The sequence below is a fragment of the Lethenteron reissneri genome, chromosome 7 (assembly GCF_015708825.2).
Source record: "Lethenteron reissneri isolate LAM-NWPU_2019-01 chromosome 7, ASM1570882v1, whole genome shotgun sequence".
NCBI classification, from domain to species: domain Eukaryota; kingdom Metazoa; phylum Chordata; class Hyperoartia; order Petromyzontiformes; family Petromyzontidae; genus Lethenteron; species Lethenteron reissneri.
The window spans coordinates 422,227-443,529 of record NC_083785.1 but is presented as its reverse complement, the minus strand read 5'-3'; the positions used below and the strand labels follow the sequence as shown (position 1 = coordinate 443,529).

Sequence of the window (21,303 nt, the reverse complement as noted above, 5' to 3'; positions counted from 1 at the left end):
ATTATTTTCTTTGAACCTATCTACGTGACTTTACCGAAAGACCCAAGAATATGAATTCCTGCAGTCACGAAAGCTTTAAGTCAATAATTTTCTGCTTTATTTGTAATTTAGTTTGACTATATAGTCATGTTTGAGATGTTACGATGTTTTCACAGACTTTAAAATTATTATTTTCAACAATATGAAAAGCACATCTTCATTCGACCATTGTCCCCACAGCAGCAATGCAATGAGCATCACTCTGTACGAACTCAACAGTGGTTGTCATAAACTGACTTCTGACATATGAATGTGGAATTTCCATTACTGGCTCAGGGCTGCCAATGGATATGACTCCCACCGCACACTCATGTAAGCAGAGAGACACTTGGACTCTTATCTTCACTGGCGGAGCAAGTGTGGGTGGGTTGGCACATGCCCCCCCAATGATCCGATCGAAATCCCTAATTTCGATCAGATCATTGGGGTTTATTAGTAATAAATCGGCATTTGCGACCCCAACTGCCACTGTGTAGCATATTATTACATGCCAGGGACTCTATGAGATGATAGGACAATAGTCTGAGTCCATAATTGGCAATAAGTAACGGCAAAGCAGTTTAAGTGACTCGCAGAATTGTGGACAGTTGCGTATACATTACACGACTTCCCTGAAGGTAAACACCTTCAGCGAGCGCGATGCCGATCACACGCGGTTCGAATTCGACCCTGGATCGATAGCTGCGCCATCGCCACACACGCGTCGAATAAAAAGCAAGGGACAAGTCCTTACTTACTAACAACTCCTATCATTTTTCATTGCTGGAGGGGTTGCCCACCCTACCTGAAAATCCTGTCTCCGCCATTGCTTTTCTTTATATACCTTCCTCCTGCAATGTTTCTGTAATTGCACGTGCATCTCCGATGCATTGTGTACTCCATGAGGATAATACTAGATTTAAAGCTTTCGTGACTGCAGGGATTCATCTTCTTGGTTCTTTCGGTAAAGTCACGTAGAAGGGAAGTAATAAAATAATAAAAATAAAACATAATAAAATAATTCTCACGACGTTTCGGCCACAATGCAAGCAGCCGTCCTCAGGTGAAGAGCATGTCTGTCGATAAGACAGTCTGAATGACACGTCCTAGGCTTGGAGCGTCTATTTAAGCTGGGAGGGAGGAGGAAGAGCGCCTTGACAAAATAATTTGCATATGAAGAGGAATTTAGCATATTTATGGGAAATGCAGGAATGCGACTAGTGCTACTTGTGAAATGCAGTAGGAGGTGGGCGGGGGGTTTTCAAAGTCATATTATGCCCATGCATTATGCAGGATTAGCAGCATCAAAGGGAAGGGGTAGGGGTAGCATTAATAAAGGGAAGGAATGTTAATAGTATGTAGCTGCAGTAACTAAACAACCACGTAAAAAGCTAAAGTATAAACTACATAGTATCATCAGTATGCTAAATATACTCTCAATAAGCTGAGCTACTAACTGTAAGTAATACATTACAATTCTAGGTCGCAAAAAATATAATATGCTTCCAGCTAAACTTTTTAAAACTTTTTCCTTACATCACACAGGTCTATCCTGTACTATATGCTGCCATAGACAAACCCAACATTAAATTGTATACTGTATTACTATACACTACCCTATGTCTTAGAATAATACATAGTGTAATATTACACTATGTATTATTCTACCCACCCAACTGTATACCACACTGCTGTAAATTCACTATACAATTACGATACTATATATTACCTTATACATTGTATTAAACATTACACTTTAATACTATGTATTATTATACAATATGCTATACACTATACCATTGACCGTCGCGTGAAAGGTACTAAGAGGAAGAAACGAAATATGTCAATGGGAGAGTGGTGGTAGGAAGCTTGCAGCGGAGCAAAGAATCCATTCCCTGCGGAGAACACAAGATATATAGTCAATGTCAGTGAGTGGAACGCGGTCTGAAAGTCTCCGTAAACGTGGACACAATCAGTTAAGATCCGAAATGGTTTATTACGTCCTTCCAATGATTGCAAAGCCGGAATCCATCTTCTCGGTTGAAATTGTCTCTGTGTTTGTATATGTGGATCGCCTCATGAACGAATCTCTCATGGTAGCCAGATGGCTTGCAGATAACCTCTGTCTTGGAGAAGTCAATATCATGTGAACCCACTGAATTGTAACAGTGATCTGCCACGGCTGAGGTGTTTGTCCTACCGTGTTTCAAGTCTGCTTTATGTTCACGGATGCGGTCCGAGACATGTCGTTTGGTTTCTCCAATGTAACTGCTACCACAGAGGCAACTTAGTTTGTAGACATCAGGGTACTACTGTATGTCTGGAACCACATCTTTTACAGACGGGACCAGCTCACGGATTTTATGTACCGTGTTGAATCGGACCTGGATCTTGTGTTTAATCAGGATTTTGGAGATTTTTTTTGTGACCCCAGCAATGTAGGGTAAGGTGATGGTCTTGAGAAGCTCCTCAACAGGATCCTTCTTGATGGTTGGAGTGATGGCTTTGCGGATTGTGTAGTCGGAGTAACCATTAGCCTTAAGAGCTTGGCGTACGTGTTTGAGTTCACTGGCAATGTGTTGCTGGTCGGAAATGCATTGGGCTCTTTGGTATAGAGTCTTGATGAGGGAATTCTTCTGGGATGGATGGTGGTGGGAATCCGGTTTTAGGTAAGCATCCGTATGGGTGGCTTTCCGGTAGACAGAGTGGCTCATTGAGCCATCAGGTCTCCTTTTAATTAGGACATCCAAAAAGGGTAGCTTGCCATCTTTTTCGACTTCCATGGTGAATCTGATGGCTGGGTGTATGGAATTGATGTGGTCGAGAAATTGGTCTAGAGCAGGCCGACCATGTGGCCAGATGACAAAAGTGTCATCTACGTACCTCTTCCATAAGGTCGGGCGTAGAGTGGCAGTCTGGATGGCGTCAGTCTCAAATTTCTCCATGAAGACGTTGGCTACAACCGGAGATAGAGGGGAGCCCATTGGGGTGCCCTCAGTTTGCTTGTAGAAAGTACCATTCCAGGTGAAGTATGTATTGGTTAAGCAGTGTCTCACCAGGGGGGGGTACCCCAGCATTCAGTCCTTGATTAACCAAGTCTTCAATGATTGCGATGGTGTCAGGTACAGGAACTTTGGCGAATAAGGAAACCACATCAAAACTGACAAGCAGGTCGTCTGGGGACAGGGAAATCCCCTTGATTGTCGATACCAGGTCAGTAGAGTTTAGTACCGCAGAAGTGGTTTTTCCAGTGAAAAGCAGTAGGATTTCAGACAATAAACGAGCCAGTTTGTATGTGGGGGAGTTGATCGTAGAGACAATGGGACGAAGAGGTGTATCTTCTTCATGTATCTTTGGCAAGCCGTATAATCTTGGTGGCCTGGCTGCAGAAGGTTTCAACGAGAACTGTTTGGTCTGATCAATTAATGCGGTTGAATCAGAAATGATTTGGTTGGTTTTAGAGACGAGGCTGTTGGTGGGGTCTCTTTTTATTTTTTTTTATAGCTGCCATCGTTGAGTAGTTCTTGAATTTTGTTGTTGTATTTTATGTTGTCCATGATGACAGTGGCATTGTATTTGTCAGCTGAGAGGATGACAATGTCATCCCTCTTTTTTGATTGAGCTAATTCAAAACGCTCATCTTTGCTGATGTTGCTAGCTGGCATCTTAGCGTTTTTGAGGGTTGCAGAGATTTCAGATCTTGCTACGTCTGCAGAGATGTGACTCAGGCCCTTGAGAGCTACATTTACTCTAGCAATTATATCATTAACTGGTATGTGTCTAGGTGTGACTGCAAAGTTTAGTCCTTTAGCTAAAACGGATTTCAGACCTTCAGAAATAGAACTGTTACTGCGATTAATTACGACTTTGTTAACGTCTAGCTTTTCAATGTGTGGGTCCGGTCTCTTGTTTGAGAGGCGGTTGAATTTGGAAATCAAGTTGTCCTTACATTTGGTCGACATAGCGGCAGCTGAAGAGGCAGTAATTTTGTCTACATGTTCCCAATCCGATGTGGACATTGTTGCACTCAAAGATAAGTGATTTGTAGAGTGTCTTGTCTAACTGATCTAGATCGGTGCACGCAAGTCTGATTTTCTCTGAGATAAGAGCTAAGCTAGTTCTAGACAGAATTCGTTTAGCATTAGAAGAAGTTACAGCAGCAGATGTTAGTGTAAATGCGTTTGGTATTACCTTAGAGTCGCGGCATCTCTTCAGAAAGGTGAGAGACTCGATTAGCTGAGCCTTCTTATCACGGAGCGTGTTGAAGGATCTCAAAGTTACGTGGAATCCCTCCCCGTAGAGGCGGTTGACATATTTCTTTGCTTCCTCTTAGTACCTTTCACGCGGCGGTCAATGGTATAGTGTATAGCATATTGCAGCAGTTTGCAGCTCATTGCAGGGTGAATATTAGCAAATTAACGCGAATTATGCAGTGAGATGAATATACGCATTCAGGATTAAGCTCAATAGCCAGATTCCACAAGTCATGACTAATCCCATATCTGCATTTCCCATAAATATGCTAAATTACTCTTGATATGCAAACTCTTGGAACCTCCGAGTTCAACCAGTCTACACAACAAAGGTTCATTCCTAACAACGTGTTTCAGCCGCACCTTCCCCCCTTCCAACCCAACTAAAATATACGCTCCAAGCGTGGTGGTGTTTCATTTTGCTTCCTTTAAGTATCTTTCACTCGACGGTCAATGGTATAGTGTATAGCAGATTGTTTAATAATAAATAGTATAAAATTGTAATGTTTAATACATTGTATAAGGCAATATATAGTATCGTAATTGTATAGTGAATATACAGCAGTGTGGCATACAGTTGGATGGGTAGAATAATACATAGTGTAATATTACACTATGTATTATTCTAAGACATAGAGTAGTGTATAGTAATACAGTATACAATTTAATGTTGGGTTTGTCTATGGCAGCATATAGTACGGGATAGACCCGTGTGATGTAAGGAAAACGTTTTAAAAAGTTTAGCTGGAAGCATATTATATTTTTTGCGACCTAGAATTGTAATGTATTACTTACGGTTAGTAGCTCAGCTTATTGAGAGTATATTTAGCATACTCATGATACTATGTAGTTTATACTTTAGCTTTTTACGTGGTTGTTTAGTTACTGCAACTACATACTATTAACATTCCTTCCCTTTATTAATGCTACCCCTACCCCCTCCCTTTGATGCTGCTAATCCTGCATAATGCATGGGCATAATATGACTTTGAAAACCCCCCGCCCACCTCCTACTCATTTCACAAGTAGCACTAGTCGCATTCCTGCATTTCCCATAAATATGCTAAATTCCTCTTCATATGCAAATTATTTTGTCAAGGCGCTCTTCCTCCTCCCTCCCAGCTTAAATAGACGCTCCAAGCCTAGGACGTGTCATTCAGACTGTCTTATCGACAGACATGCTCTTCACCTGAGGACGGCTGCTTGCGTTGTGGCCGAAACGTCGTGAGAATTATTTTATTATGTTTTATTTTTATTATTTTATTACTTCCCTTCTACGTGACTTTACCGAAAGAACCAAGAAGAGGATAATACTGTGCGCACTCTAGCATAATTAGTGCATTGGCAAGTATAGATTGGGATAAGGAATGAGTATCCAGGTATTTTCACCGGGCTTGAGAGCACTGGTGTGTTTTGGACAATTCTAAAGTGGAGCAGTACGAGGGAAAAAGCAGAAAGCAGAAAAGGTTGTGAGCTGCAGTGTTCTAAGTGAGTGAGTGATTGGGTGGGTGTTAAGTGAGTGGGTGTGTTGTTGTGACCTGCAGTGTGGTGAGTGATTGAGTGGTTAGTGAGTGTATTATGACCTGCAGTGTAGTGAGTGAGTGATTGAGTGGTAAGTGATTTGGTGTGTTGTTGTGACCTGTAGTGTGGTGGCCTCAAGGTGCACATGGCCTGGCACAAGCGTCGTGGTGACGTCACCGCCACTTAGTGGTGAATGGCGGTTGTTGTTGTTGTAGTGTGGTGGATGAGACAAAACAGCCTGATAGACCGAGTCCATATCAAAACCCATCTCTTCTCCCTTGCCTATCCTACTGCTACTCCCTGTCCCGGCCCCCCCAGCTACGACCAGGCCTACCCCAACCCCAATCACTAACCCTATCACTATCCCAACCCCTATCACTACCCCAACTTCTGTCACTACCCCAACCCCTATCACTACCCCAACTATTGTCACTACCCCAATCCCAATCACTACCCTTATCACTACCCAACCCCTATCACTACCCCGACCCCTATCACTACCCTTATCACTACCCCAACCCCTATCACTACCCCAACCTCTATAACTACCCCAACCTCTATCACTACCCCAACCCCTATCACTATCCCAACCCCTATCACTACCCCAACTCCTATCACTACCCAACCCCTATCACTACCCCAACCCTATCACTACCCAACCCCTATCACTACACCAACCCCTATCACTACACCAACCCCTATCACTACACAACCCCTATCACTACCCCAACCCCTATCACTACCACAAACCCTATCACTACCCCAACTCCTCCTTGCTGTCACCATAGCTACACCAACGCTTTTAATAACCCCACTCTTTATAAGAACCGCTATCATCTAATGTACAATTTTATAATTCTTTTAAAGCGCCTTTTACAAAGGCGCTCTCTATATATACGATTAGGTGGAGGTTACACATGAACAGTAACCATAATACTGTCGTAGCGGTTGAAGAGTGACAAGGAGGCGACTGACTGCCAGTGAATCGGTGAGTGGAGTGAATCAGCGAGTGGAGTGACTCAGTGAGAACTGGATCATCAATCACTCCGACTGCTATACGTTGAATATGAATCACAGCCAGGTAGGAGCTGGGTGCTCCACCCATGGGCGCAGCCACCTGTGGGCGCCCTCCTTTCTCCAGACTCACTTTTATAGAAATAGCTAGGAATGGTTTTTTTGTAGGCTACCACTAAAGATGTTATTTTAGTTGCACCGTGTATTGGGTTTAGAGGAAGACAGTCTCACAGTGACAGTTATTAATTAAAAAAAATGTTTAAAGATACAATACGACTCATAATTAAGTTATCGTGCGTCTTGCTTTCATGCCAGCCCCATCGGTCTTGGATATCCTCAAAGGGGGTGAATCGCGCAACTTCACGTTGCTCTGTTAACACGATAGCCAGATGCGTTACTTGGGCTTGGTCCATGGTAGACCGCAGGTCATTTTTAAAAAACACATTTTAATAATTACTTATTTTTCTTGACATGTTTGTACTTGTGTTATTCGGGGACCCCTTGTGGTTGACTGGGCCCCTATGTGTCGCATAACGCTGCTACACACCCCCAAGCGTAGCTGCGTCCCTGGCTCCATCCACCCTAACATGCAGTGAAATGACACCCTTGGGCACTTGATGTGGAGAGGCACCTTAGTGTTTGTAGACGCCGTTTCATCCGCCAGGGTTTGTTCCGTAGCGTGCTGATGAGCTTCTTTTGCTCTTCCACCTGTTCCATCAGCTTCTCCAGCTCCTCCGCTGACAGAGATATCTCACTCTCTGAGCCGCTGTCACTAACATCGGGAATGCAACGGAGTCACGGCTCAAGAGCAGTAACGCGAGGGATAGCGCAACACACAAGTTCACCGCAAAGGGAAACCGGAATAAGGGATAGCGGTGTCTCGAATGAGTTTCAATTAAGAGGGAAATTATACAAATTACGAGAACCACTGTGTGAACACATAGGTGGCCTGATTCACGTACAAGTTGGTTGTATGGCTTTGTGTAATGATAATTATACCAACATTATAGCGCTGTTAAAGTCTATGTTTAGTTGCTGTTGTCAATGTTGTATCCTCCCGAGAGATATGTACAAATGATGATGTACAAGCACCAAATATAACATGGGATGAACCATTGTACTCCAAGGAGGTTATTCTAATGTACGTGCCGAGGCTCTACTGAAACCTGACATTGTGTGTGTGCTTTAACTCTCACTTGGAAGCGTCTTTATTTTTCTTCTTGCCCTTCTCTTTCTTGCTGCCCTTCTTCCCTCGCTGCTTGCCACCCGTGCTGCCCTCATCCTCACTCTGCTCCTCCTCTTCCTCCGAGTCGTCTTCGTCGTCGCTTTGCTGCTGTCGCCTCTGCCTCGCTTTGCTGCCCCTGTCGCGACCCTGCCCTCTCCTGCCCTTGCGCTGGGCCCTCGCGTCCTTGCGCGGCGGCGGCGGCCGCTTCCGTCGTTTACGGGGAGCGTCCTCGCTCTCGCTGCTGCGCTCCTCCCCGTCGACGGCTCCGTCTTCTTGCTCCGCGTCGCTCTCATCATCCTCCTCCTCCTCGCTGTCGGAGCCCTGCTCATTCGCGTCAACCTCAATGCTCACTTCCGGACACAGCGCAACATCAACAAGTCATTTCGTTCGTCGAAGCGTATGGCAAAGCAGCTTCTTGGGTGTTTTATTGGCGTGGTTGCAGAGGTTCGTGGTTCGATTCTGGCAGACCACCCTGGTTATTACTGTGGGGTGTACTGACCATAGAAAATCTACCGTCTGCTTCAGAGTGGATGTTAACAATCCACTGATGTAATTTGAAAGGAGTAAGCCATTTTCTGCTGGACATCTGTGAAAACTGCTGAATATCTGTGAAAAACAGCTTCACAGCTCATCGGATTTCTTCAGGATAAAGATTCTGATTTTGAAATTCGAAAACTACCAATACATTACTCAATTGTGTTAAAAATTTCAATCATCGGTCCCGACTGGCAGACTCATGTCCGATTGCAGGCCAGGTAATGAGTCATTGTGAGCCTACTTATACGTGACTTTACCGAAAGAACCAAGAAGATGAATCCCTGCAGTCACGAAAGCTTTAAATCGAAATAAATTAGTATATTTAGTAGTAATATGTTTGATTATTGACGGGGTTTTGTATCTTACTCAATAGCTACGTTTAGGTAACCATTCTAATGCCATAATAAACGTTTTTGGGTTAGATCGCGTTATTTATAAATGTGTCATAACTCTCCACCACCCGACACGGCCAATCAGCAAAAAAGTGTCATGTTGACAAAAGACTAAGAGTTCACTACTTTAGCCCACCGGTGTGTTGAAGAGTGAAACCACAACATTTTCAATTTTTGAGTACGCTGTTTCGCTGGTAATTGCGATTTAAAGTTTGTATTCACTTCTCAGCGGAAATAACAAAGAAACCCAAAGAAAGCAACACTTGGAGTAACATTTCATCCCGGACGTCTCGACAGGCCCCTTCCGATTTTCGTTCCATCCGCGGGTGCCCCCACCTACAATACGACAAAGGCCTGCCACCTCAACACCCACCGCCCCGCGCCCCTTTCCCCACCGTCGTCACCATTCACCCTCGCAACGCTCCTTCGCATCGCCTTCCCCCCCTTCCCTTCAAACTTCTCACATTCACGGACGCCATGGTAAGTTCAATGTCGGGATGTGTCTCAGTCTGACTCCGCCCTCTCCGCTCGCCCTCCGTAACAGCTTTCGTTTGCCAGCTCCCGCAGCTTCATCTTGCCCCTTGCTCTCAGGGGTTTCCCCCTGCGCCGGCTCCCCACCATTTCCTCCATCCCCTCCCTCGAGGCCTCCATGTCCGGCGAAGAGTCCAAGGGTTCAGTGCTGCCTGAAGGGGCGACTTTTTTGGAGCTCTCTGTAGCTTCCTTTTCCTTCCAATTGGTCCCTCCCATGTCTCGCTGCCGCCTTCCTCCTGCTGTCGTTCCCCTTTTCCTTCATCCTCCTCTACCGCCTCCGCCCAGTCTTCCACGGTCGTCTCGGAGATGCTGCCCATGCCGTCGCTCTCCTCCCCCGCCAGCCCCCTCTCCTGCTCGCTCGATGTCGATTCCTCTCTTTCCGCGGGCCTCTCCCCTTCTCCCGCTCCGCCCGTCGCCGGTGGCCGTTGCTCGGCCACCTCCCCTCGCTCCTCCCTCTCCAATTCCCTATCCGGCCCCAGTCTGGTCCCGCCCCCTTCCTCATCCCCCCCCCCCCCCCCCCCCCCATACGCCCTAACCCTGTTGGCATACGATTCCGGACAGTTTCTGTACAGATGTTCTCTGCTACCGCAGAGATTATATTGTGCCGGGACACTGCACTCTTCCACCACGTGGTCCAGTGCCTTGCATCTATAGCAGACCCTCGCTTCGCACGATGTGGCCAGGTGTCCGTGTCCCCCACACCTCCTACACAGTTTGGGCTGTCCCGCATATACAACATATCCCCGGCTGCCTCCTATATTCAGGGCACTCGGGATGTGGCTCAGGGCCCCCCCCCCCCTGTCTTCAGCCGCACCCTCCATTGTCTAGCCCCTGTTGGCTCTATTTGTAACAAGCCCATCACTATTGACCGTACAAAGGTCGCCCGGTCGATGGTCACCTCCTCCGCCACCTCATCCTTCATCGCCACTCTGATGCTGTTATGTCATCTGATGTGAGGTGGTGTTAGGCTCGCCCCTGCCCCGCCTCGCCACCCCCCCCCCCCCGCTCGTTCCCGGGGCCTCCCAGCCCCCACCAGTCCAGCGTCCACTGCCACCTTCTCCCCCCGGGCCTCCCACAGCCCCAGGGTTGCTGGCGTCTCCCTGGCCTCGTCCTCCACCCTCCGCTCGGGGACGCCCGCCCCTTCTGCCCCCCGGCACCATACCTCTTCCTCCCTCGGCAACTCGGGTGGCACCTGTGGCCCTCGACTCTCGCCATGTCCCCTCCTCGTCCGCTGCGATTTCCATCTCGACGCTCCAGCAGTCCCAGCCTCTTGGCAGCATGGTCATCCCTGGCCCCACGGCCAGGGCCCTCGCAGGCCTCGGAGCTGGTGGCTAAGTCTCGTGGGTGATCACCATGGCGAAAGCAGCTTGAGGTCCGGACGGGCTGGAAGGATCACCTAAGTGCTCCTGGTGTCTCCCCTGGCAAGCCAGGATAGTTGCACCCCTCCTCATCGGGCAATTCGCCAGAATGGTGAGGCTCTGCTCTTGCTACCGGTCTTAAATAGAGCAGCAGCAGGGTGACGTCATCATTTCACTCATCAGGTGCAACGATTTGAGGCGGAGGGGGGGGTTATCGTAATTATATACTAGATTGGTAATCAGGCAATTGCTACGATGTGAGTTGTAGATTAGTAATCAGTTGCAATGTGTGTTATTGTAATTATATGCTACGTTAGTAATCAGTTAATTAGTATGTGTTTCCCCTATAAGGAATTGTAATATGTATTATTTAATAATACGCTTCCAGACCGCACTAAGCCTGTAGCTGTCTGAGCGATTAAAGTTATTTCTGTTTCTCCCAATTTCAATGGATTCTCTAATTAGTCTTTGCCAGTAGTAATTCGTTTTACACAACACTTCAACGATATCAAAATCAATTGAGTGTCCCTGTTGGCAAGCATGTTCTGCCACTGCCGACAGTTGTGTTTGAGATAATTTAATATTTCTTTGGTATTTTTTTAGCCTTACACTTGTAATATGAAGAGATGCACCTGGGGGGTAACTGGGCCATAGTGATAGGCTCTGCCGGCCTCAGCCTGCAGCCAATGGGACGTCGAGCCAGGGGCGTAGCCTGTTGCTCCATGGCAATATCTGGAAGGTTCCAGGGGGCGAGGCTGATGATTGGCTGCGTGGTATCACGTGGGCCAGGTGTTATAAGGGGTGGAGAGAGACAGCTCCGGGTCAGTGTGGAGAGAGGCTGAGGAGGAACCACGTCTGTGTCACCGGTACGCCAGCGACCACGTGGTGGGCCGGAGGTTGTCTCTGACACACACCGTCAACCAGCGGTGTGGGGAAGCGAGGCAGCGAGAGGACGCCACGCTCGGGGAATGGAGTAACGGGGAAAAGAGGAACCCAGCGTGTGAGGGAGCTGTGAATGAGGAACGAATAAAGAAAAGACAAAAGACATGGTCTCGTCTGGAGCGGATTTATTACATTGGTGTCAGAAGTGACTTTTGAGACTGCTTGGGCCAAGAACAACGATGTCCAGGCACCTCAAGAAGAAGAACCCACCGGATCCGCTGATGGATGACGACGATGACTCCCTTGACCAGAGCTTGCTGCATCACTGGGCGACGGCCCCGCTGGCGGCGACCGCTGCTGCGTCGGGCGCCGCGCTGCGCGGAGAGGCCGGCGCGGATGCGACTATGGCTGCGGACGAGGGTTGGCGGCGGGTGGCGGAGCAGATTGAATCTCTCCGCATGGTGCTGCTGAACCTCGTCACTTTAGTCGCGTCGTCTGCTGCCCCGGGACGGCCTTGAGATGTGGTGCCGAGTGCGGACGACCAGGGCCTCCCTCGGTGGGTCTCGGAGGAGACGGCCGCCATTACGCCCGCCGTGTGGAGCGAGCCCACCATCTTGGGTGCGGTCGCAGGCGCGCTGCCTGCGGCCGCCATTTTAATGGTGCCACGTGCCGCGCGGGTGGCGGGAGCGGGCACGCCCAGAGATGACGACGGTGGACGCAGCCATCGCCTCCCCAACATTAAGGAATTTTTTGCCGGTGGTGACTGGACCGCCTTTACTTGGCGTTGAACGCTTTGCCCACACTGCTGGACGACGTGTCATTGGCGGTGTTCCACTCCATCCCGGCCGACAAGAAGAAGACGCTGAAGGACGCGTTGTCTGAGATGGCGGAGGTTTACGAGCCGCCTTCGGACGCTCACAGGAAATTTATGCAGCGGCGTAGGGGGCCCCGAAGAAACGCCTCTGGCGTATCGCGGTGCACTGTTGGCGCTCGTGATGGCCGCCTACCCCGATTCCTCCGCCGACCTTCTCGATCCTCTCATCCTTACGAGGATGGTCGAACTGTCGCAAGAAATGGGGATCTCGCTGCCCGTGTACGGCCATGGGCTGCTGACGTCCCGCTGGGCGGCTCGGTGTTTGGACGCCAAGTTCAACTTGCGCCGTTGGGAGCAGATGGCTGCATGGACGGGGGACCCGGACAAGGACGGCGAACCGCTGGGATGGGCCCCGTCTCGTGTCGTTCACATTCCGGACGGGTCCAGCGACGACGACTTGGCGGCCGCCGCTCCTCCTTGGGTGCCGCAGCGCCAGTCGGAGTTGTGACGTGACGGTGCCGGGATGCCGCGGGCTGGTGCCGACGTGGCTGCCCGAAGGCCGGCCGCGTCGGCACCGGCCTGCGGCATCTTCATGCTTTAAGTGTGGCCGCTTGGGCCACTTCGCTCGAGATTGTCGGCGCTGTTCCGGTCCTCCGCTGCCTCCATCGACTCTCCCTCCATCCTCTCCCCCGGAGGCGGATCGCAATTCTGCTCGGGCAAGTCGGCATGCATCAGACACCTGGCATATCCCAACACCTCATGCATCCCTTCACACCGCGGGGGGCCTATCTGATGATAATTGTGGATACGTATATTCGGCGCGCACACTATTATCCAGTGGAAGAAATTGGCTCGGCGGGTGGTCGTAGCTGTGTCGGGGTCTTCTACGGTGCCGAGCATCATTCAAAGGGTGGACGTTCGTATTTTGGTAGACACCGGCGCATCGGCCACCATCATTTCCTATGTTATTTTTCACCTGCTGTCCATCACTGCTGCGCGGGTTCAGCCGGCTTTTGACGAATGTATTGCCGCGAAAGGGGGTAGCATGGGTATCATTGGGTGGGTGGAGGTCCATATTGCCATATGGAACATTGCCGCATCAGGTTCGGTCCTTATCTCGTGGTCATTAGCGGTTCCCTGTCTGTTGGGCACCGATTTTCTTCGTCGAATGCCTGTTAATATCCTTGTGGATCAGGGCTGTTTAGAAATGCCTGAAGGACGTAAACTGTGGTTCCTACCATCCCTGTTGGACCGCCCACCTCCAGAACCCGCCGTTCATGCGCTTGCCGATGTCGCGGTAGAGATCCCTCCTGGTACGCAGATGCTCATCTCATTGCATTACCGTAAACGGCTGGAGGTTGCGGATGGAACGGCAGGTGTTTTGCTATCCCCGTCGAATTCCTTGGCTAAGGCTTTCTCTCTTGTCCTGGCTCAAACCATTGTTCGGGCCGGACAATCCCCATTCTTGCAAGTCTTGAATGGGGGCCCAGAACGGGTAGTCATTCTGGCAGGTGCGGTTTTGGCCCATGCCACTACCGCCTTTACTGGCCTCGACGGGGACCGCCCGCGTGGGTTGGCTGCGGGCGTATCTCATACTGTTGATTCGGATGATAGATGGATCGCCGAATTGTGCCGGGAGAATTCGTCCCTGTCCCTTCCGCAGCGTGACGTGCTGCACTCACTGCTGTCGCAGTACGCGGACGTCTTTAGCAAAGATGATTTTGACTTGGGTCGTACCTCGCTCTTGTCACACCACATTGACACTGGTGCGGCAGGTCCGATACGTATGAACTCACACCGCATGAGTTCCGCGGAAAGGGAGCGTGTGCGTGGTGTGGTGGACGACATGTTGGCGGCTGACATTATATCGCCGTCCAACAGCCCTTGGGGCGCCTCGGTTGTGTTAGTTAAAAAGGACGGCGGACTTCGGTTCTGCATTGATTTTTGCCGGTTGAATAAAATATCCGTGGCAGATGCTTAACCCCTGCCATGGATGGACGATTCTTTGGACGCCTTGTCGGGGGCTAAATTTTTCTCTACCCTGGACCTCTCATCGGGCTTTTGACAGCTTCCCCTCGATGATGCGTCGAAGCCAAAAACGGCGTTTCGCACGCCGCAAGGCTTGTTCGAATTTAACTGCCTTCCCATGGGCTTGAATGCCGCGCCCGCGACGTTCCAACGCCTGATAGAGTTGGTATTGGCAGGACTGCAGTGGGATGCGTGCCTAATATACTTGGATGGCGTTATTGTCTTTAGTCGCACTTTCGAAGAACACATTCAATGGTTGAAGACTGTTTTTCAAAGAATGTGTTCCGCGGATCTCAAGTTTAAGCCCAAAAAGTGTCATTTGTTACAGCATTCTGTCCGTTACCTTGGCCATATCGTCAGCTCTGGCGGTGTCTCCACTGACCCGGACAAGACTTCTTGTGTCCATGAGTGGCCAACGCCCACTTCCATAGGTGACGTGAGACGGTTCATTGGCTTTGCGTCTTATTATCGTCGGTTCGTTCAGAATTTCGCCACGCTGGCGAAGCCTCTGCATGTCTTGACGGGCAAGAATCAGAGGTTCAGATGGGGATCGGAGGAGGAACTGACCTTCCAGTCCCTCCGGGATCAATTGTCTACCGCAACGATGCTTGACTACCCGGATTTCTCGCAGCCTTTCATCCTTGACACAGACGCTAGCGACACCGGAATCGGTGCTGTTCTGTCTCAACGTAAAAACGGCGTTGAACGGGTTGTGGCGTATGGCAGCAGAGTGTTATCCCCCGCTGAAACTCGTTATTGCGTCACTTGCCAGGAGTTTCTGGCGATCATCCATTTTGTTCGCCAGTACCGGCCCTATGTTTACGGTAGAAAATTCCTAGTGCGCACTGACCATGCGGCCCTGCAATACTCGTTGAAATTGAAACAACCGTCTGGACAGCTGTCACGATGGTTGGAGTTGTTGCAGGAATTTTCTTTTGACATAACCTACCATAAGGGTACCTGCCATGGGAATGCAGGCGCACTTTCCAGGTTGCCTCTGGGTCCTCCTTGTGCCTGTTCGATGGGCACGCATCGCTGCGCAGCACCGCCCTCCCCGCCCCGCCCTGTTATGAGTGCGGTGCCGAAGGTTGACGGGCAGGCCGCGCCGGTTGGGGCCGACAGCACGCTGCATCTGCCACGCTCGGTGTGGCAGCGTGAGCAGATGGCCGACACCTCGTTTGCTCCTCTGCGAGATCGGGCCATAGGGTCGGGATCTCATTCGTCCTGCGGGAATTCGCAGCTGATTACCAACCAGGATGGGTTGCTTATGTGCAGAGATGGCTTGTTGGGCCGTTCGCTGCTTGTGGTACCGACATCACTCCGTTGTGATCTTATCCGCACGCTGCATGCCGACAAGTTGATGCATCTCGGTGTGCAGAAAACCTTGCTCACGATGCAGCGGGATTTATTTTGGCCCGGTATGACGGCGGATGTCATCAAGGCTATCCAGGCATGCCAGGAATGTGCGAGGCGGAAACCGCCGCGTGAGAAATATATTCCGCCCTTGAAATCGATCGAAGTGTCGCGGATTAATGGCTAGTTGCTCTGGATATCCTTGGGCCATTCCCTCCTTCAGCGAGGGGTAGCAAATTCCTCTTGGTCGGGGTTGAATATTTTTCTCGCTGGCCGATGGCCTGGCCCCTGCCCGACCAATTGGCTTCCTCCATCACCGAAGCATTCCTGAATGGCTACGTGATGGACAAAGGGGCTCCGGAAAGGTTACTCACGGACCAGGGCCGTAACTTCTCCTCTAAATTGCTCCAGGATGTATGCGCAGCTTTGGGCACAAAGAAGATTCACACTTCCCCTTACCACCCGCAGACGGATGGTATGGTGGAACGGTTTAACCATACCCTGTCGGCCATGCTTTGTCACACGGTGAGTGCAAAGCAGACCGACTGGGACTTGCACATACCTGGCTTTCTGTCTGACTACTGCATGGTCTCGCACGCTTCTACGGGATACTCGCCATTTTTCCTTATGTACGGGCGGGAGAACGTGCCTCCCAATGAAGTGCAACTGGCTACGCCCGCGAAGGAACCTCCCCTGTCCTTGCCTGAACACGTCCGCGAGTCGCTTTGTCATGTCACGGAGGCACGGGAGGCCGCCAGGCTAGCTACGGCCCGGACACAGGCCTGGAACGAGCGATATGCTCGTCGGTCGCGACGCGACATGCCATGGGTGGTGGGCGACGCGGCTTGGCTCCGCAGGTGCCTGTGGGTACATCCCCTTAACTGCACAGGCCTTGGGAAGGGCCCGTTAAATTGATAGAAGTTCACAATCCCCAATGTGTTCGCATCCAGTCGGGGTTGCGTCGCTGGTATGTACACTCGTCGCGGCTGAAACCTTATTTCGCACCACGCACTGGCCCTTCATCCCCACTTGCTGACCTGCCGGGGTCTGATGTGCCCGACATGCTACCTGGCTTGCCGATTGATCCCCAGGGGGGACCTGTTCTGCTCCCCACAGACACACAGGCTTTAAAGGACACCGCGCCCCCTGACGAGCGGCCTCCTGCTGGACCTGTTCCTTCCACGAAGGATGCTGGGCCTGTTCTGGCACCGCTGCCCCCTTCTGCTGGGCAGTCAGCAAGACGACCACGTTCCACGGGGGGAGACGGACCGGCATCGCGCACGCGCTCTAAATCACTTCCATTCCGTTAAAAGTTGATTGTTGTGTTGCGCCTTCCCTTCCGATGCCGTTTTTGGTGTTCTTTATCTTAAGTCAAGCATTGTTCGGCGCACTAATGTTCATTCGTGTTGGCGTTCCTTATCTTCAGTCGTGCATTGTTGGCGCCCTAAATGCTCATTCGTGGGTTTACACATCTCGGTGGGTCGTTACGGTGCATCACCATTTTCCCAGCCGAGGTGGCTGACTTTTCACACCGGGGGGGGGGGGGGGGTGATGTAATATGAAGAGATGCACCTGGGGGGTAACTGGGCCATAATAATAGGCTCTGTTGGCCTCAGCCCGAGCCAGGGGCGTAGCCTGTAGCTGCATGGCAACATCTGGAAGGTTCCAGGGGGCGAGGCTGATGATTGGCTGCATGGTATCACGTGGGCCAGGTGTTAAAAGGGGTGGAGAGAGACAGCTCCGGGTCAGTGTGGAGAGGGGCTGAGGAGGAACCACGTCTGTGTCACTGGCACGCCAGTGACCACGTGGCGGGCCGGAGGCTGTCTCCGACACACACCGTCAACCAGCGGTGTGGGGAAGCGAGGCAGCTCGGGGAACGGAGTTACAGGGAAAAGAGGAACCCAGCATGTGAGGGAGCTGTGAATGAGGAACGAATAAACAAAAGACAAAAGACACGGTCTAGTCTGGAGCGGATTTATTACACACTGATGTTACGCCCCGTCTGCCCAATATAGCTTCTGCCACATGCTATATTGGACATACGGGGCGTAACATCAGTGTAAGACTAAAAGAACACCAAAGAAATATTAAATTACCTCAAACACAACTGTCGGCAGTGGCAGAACATGCTTGCCAACAGGGACACTCAATTGATTTTGATAACGTTGAAGTGTTGTGTAAAATTAATTACTACTGGCAAAGACTAATTAGAGAATCCATTGAAATTGAGAAAAACAGAAATAACTTTAATCGCTCAGACAGCTACAGGCTTAGTGCGGCCTGGAAGCATATTATTAAACAATACATATTACAATTCCTTATAGGGGAAACACATACTAATTAACTGATTACTAACGTAGCATATAATTACAATAACACACATTACAACTAATTACTAATCTACAACTCACATGTAACAATTGCCTGATTACCAATCTAGTATATAATTACAATACCCCCCCCCCCCTGCCTCAAATCGTAGCACCTGATGAATTAAATGATGACGTCACCCTGCTGCTGCTCTATTTAAGACCGGGAGCAAGAGCAGAGCCTCACCATTCTGGCGAATTGCCCGATGATGCTGGATGCTATTAACAGCGAAATGTCGTACTCAAAATTTTTAAATGTTGTTGTTTCACTCTTCAACACACCGGTGGGCTAAAGTAGTGAACTATTTGTCTTTTGTCAACGTGACACTTTTTTTTTGGTTACGACACATTTATAAATAACGCGATCTAACCAAAAAACGTTTTTATGAATAAAATTTGTCGCGAAAGCCTACGTGTTAAACTGATTCATATGCCAGTTTAAAAACATTTTAAATATGTAATTATTCTCAAAGCTCAATTGTGTAAAGTGCAGCCTCCAACTCTTATCATTATCCACTCTATCTCTCTATTCATGTGCTATGAAGAAGGGCTATTGCATGAAACGTCACCTGTTTTTTATATATATACACACATTTCCTTTTAAGGCCACGGCGTTATTGACAAATGTTTTATTTTGTTAAATGTACTTTGTGCGCCCCTTGCCAACACAGCATCACCAAATATATCGTGTGACACTCATTTGACAGCTTAGCATCACACGATCACGTATCGAATGCTCTCAGAATGTGTAAGAGTTTGTATTCGGATTTGGCTCTAACATACATGGCTGTGATTATGAGTCACGTACAGAACAGAATTGCGAGTAGGAATAAGCAGTTGTAAGGCTGCCTCGGCATTGCATCACACAAGGCGGGGTGCTGTTGGATGCTGCTAGATGCTACCCACGCACCTCAGTTTTTGTTCAGCATGCGTACATATCGCATGTGTTATCGCGAACTGTGCCTTACCCTATATAATTCATTATAACGCGATTTTTCCAAAACGCGGTGTTCTTTAGGAACGCAACTACTACCGCGTTATAGGAGAACACGACTGTATTGTATTACGATGAGGGGAAACGGCAGTGAAAATGGACTGCAGGGTGAATCGGTTTCACACCAGGACTCTTGCCCAGCTCCAGCTCCTCGAGGATTAGTGGGGCACATTAGGAATGGACCACTCATTTTAATAAGTCCTTATGTACTGTGCAGTACAACAATGCACGTGTGTACACCAGCATGTGATGACTGGGTTGGGCCTGTGGTGGGGCTGGCAGGGTTAATAATTAACCGGACGTGTACACCAGTCACATGGTTAATGGTGACTCGGTGAAGATTGCTGTGTGTGACACACGTGCTGTTGTATTTTACAGATAAAGGACCCAAAGGTTGTTTTTGATCATTATATAAATGTTCTAGACTTGTTCTAGACTTCAAGCTTGGCTTTGATTTGTTAGTTTGTGATATATTAAATTGGAGGGGTTGTAGCACTGCATTGTAAAGGATGACGTACTGCAGTTATACTTTTAATTCTTAATTCTCTAGCCCTAATACTGTTCATTCAATAACCATGCCCATGCACCCAGAGTATGACTACTTGCAATGCTATTGAGAATCGAATACATGTAAAGTAGTAAGTTGTACAATGATGACAAATACAGTACGTATACTGTACACATACAGTACAGATAATGGGTGTAAGTGGATGGTATAGATAGACATACAGCTTAGGATTAAAGTAATATTCGAATAGTAAAGTGCAAATGTTATTGTCAAAGACAAAGATGGTTTATCAGTAGTAGAAGTGGATTTAAGAGAAAACTGTTAATGAGTAACCGGACGTGTACACCAGTCACGTGGTTAATGGCGACTCGGTGAAGATTGCTGTGTGTGACACGTGCTGTTGTATTCTACAGATTAACCACAATAAATGTGTTTGCCCTCGATTTGGAGCACCTGCCCAACGTCCTTTATTTCGAGTGTGCAACATTAGGCTACTGGGTGGGCCACCATAACGATGATTCGCCACCAAGGTTAGTGAATCTGGCTGGGCCAAAATGGACATTTGGTGGTTGGATGCCCGCCCCAGCAGTGTCCCAGTGCCAATGTCGAAAACAGCCCAGCAGCAGCACAGCTTACCGTCACTCTCGTTTATGGCAAGGCGCTTGTGCCTCGGCATGACTGTGGGCTCGGTGTAACGGTAGAATTGCACCAAGTGGCGGTGCCTCGCAAGCCCCGGCACAGCGTGGGATACGTCGTACTACGTGCACACAACATAGACAACGGAGGTATCACACGTTTTTTGGTGTCGAGGGTAAAATAAACAGTGTTACATTATCATGCAATGGGTAAAAATTATGATTAGTTAAACGACGACCAGTAAACCGGTATGTGAGTGATGAGTGCACCGATTGGTAGGTGCGAACACACAAACCTGACGGCGGTCGAATTCACTACGTGCTACATTTAGCCCTCATTTTTTCAATACAGGAGTCAATCCCAATTCAAGTGTATTTGTGTCACCAGGTGGTAAGATCTCGACAGACCAGGGATATACGGATTTGCAAGAATGACCAGAGGATACCGAAATTACAAAGAAAAGCTAATAAAGTGCAGCGATAATAAATTGCAGTGCAGCAGTAAGTGTAGCGTTACCACCTTGCCATCGCCTTCTCACACATGGAGCTCTGGAGCAGCGGTTTCTCAATCTTTTGTTGGCGGCTATACCCTATCTCCCTTGTTTAAATTTATTTCAACCGAGTACAACCCCTTGCCTGACCCAACATGGCACTGAGGAATAAATGTATGAATAATGAACATTAATATTTAACCAATTGTCCATTTTGTGAGGTACCCTAACAAGCGAGTAACTGCAAGCGAATAAATAAAATTAAACGGACGCCCTGCACGCATAACGTAATTTGGTCACGCTTGCTGGTTACTCTTGGAAACCCGAATTGTTTACGATCCATGAGTTTATTAAGGTCTTTATATCGTTCAATGTTACCA

At 49.0% G+C, this 21,303-nt stretch overlaps 1 protein-coding gene across 1 annotated transcript in view; it reads right to left on the bottom strand.

Annotated features, from left to right (window-relative positions):
- LOC133358565 (transmembrane channel-like protein 1) overlaps positions 1–21,303 on the bottom strand; it is a 73,466-nt gene that overhangs the window by 51,392 nt on the left and 771 nt on the right. The window contains 3 exon segments of the mRNA XM_061576935.1: positions 7,438–7,578; positions 8,003–8,381; positions 20,434–20,554. Coding sequence (XP_061432919.1) covers positions 7,438–7,578; positions 8,003–8,381; positions 20,434–20,473 — 560 coding nt within the window. The 5' untranslated portion in view covers positions 20,474–20,554.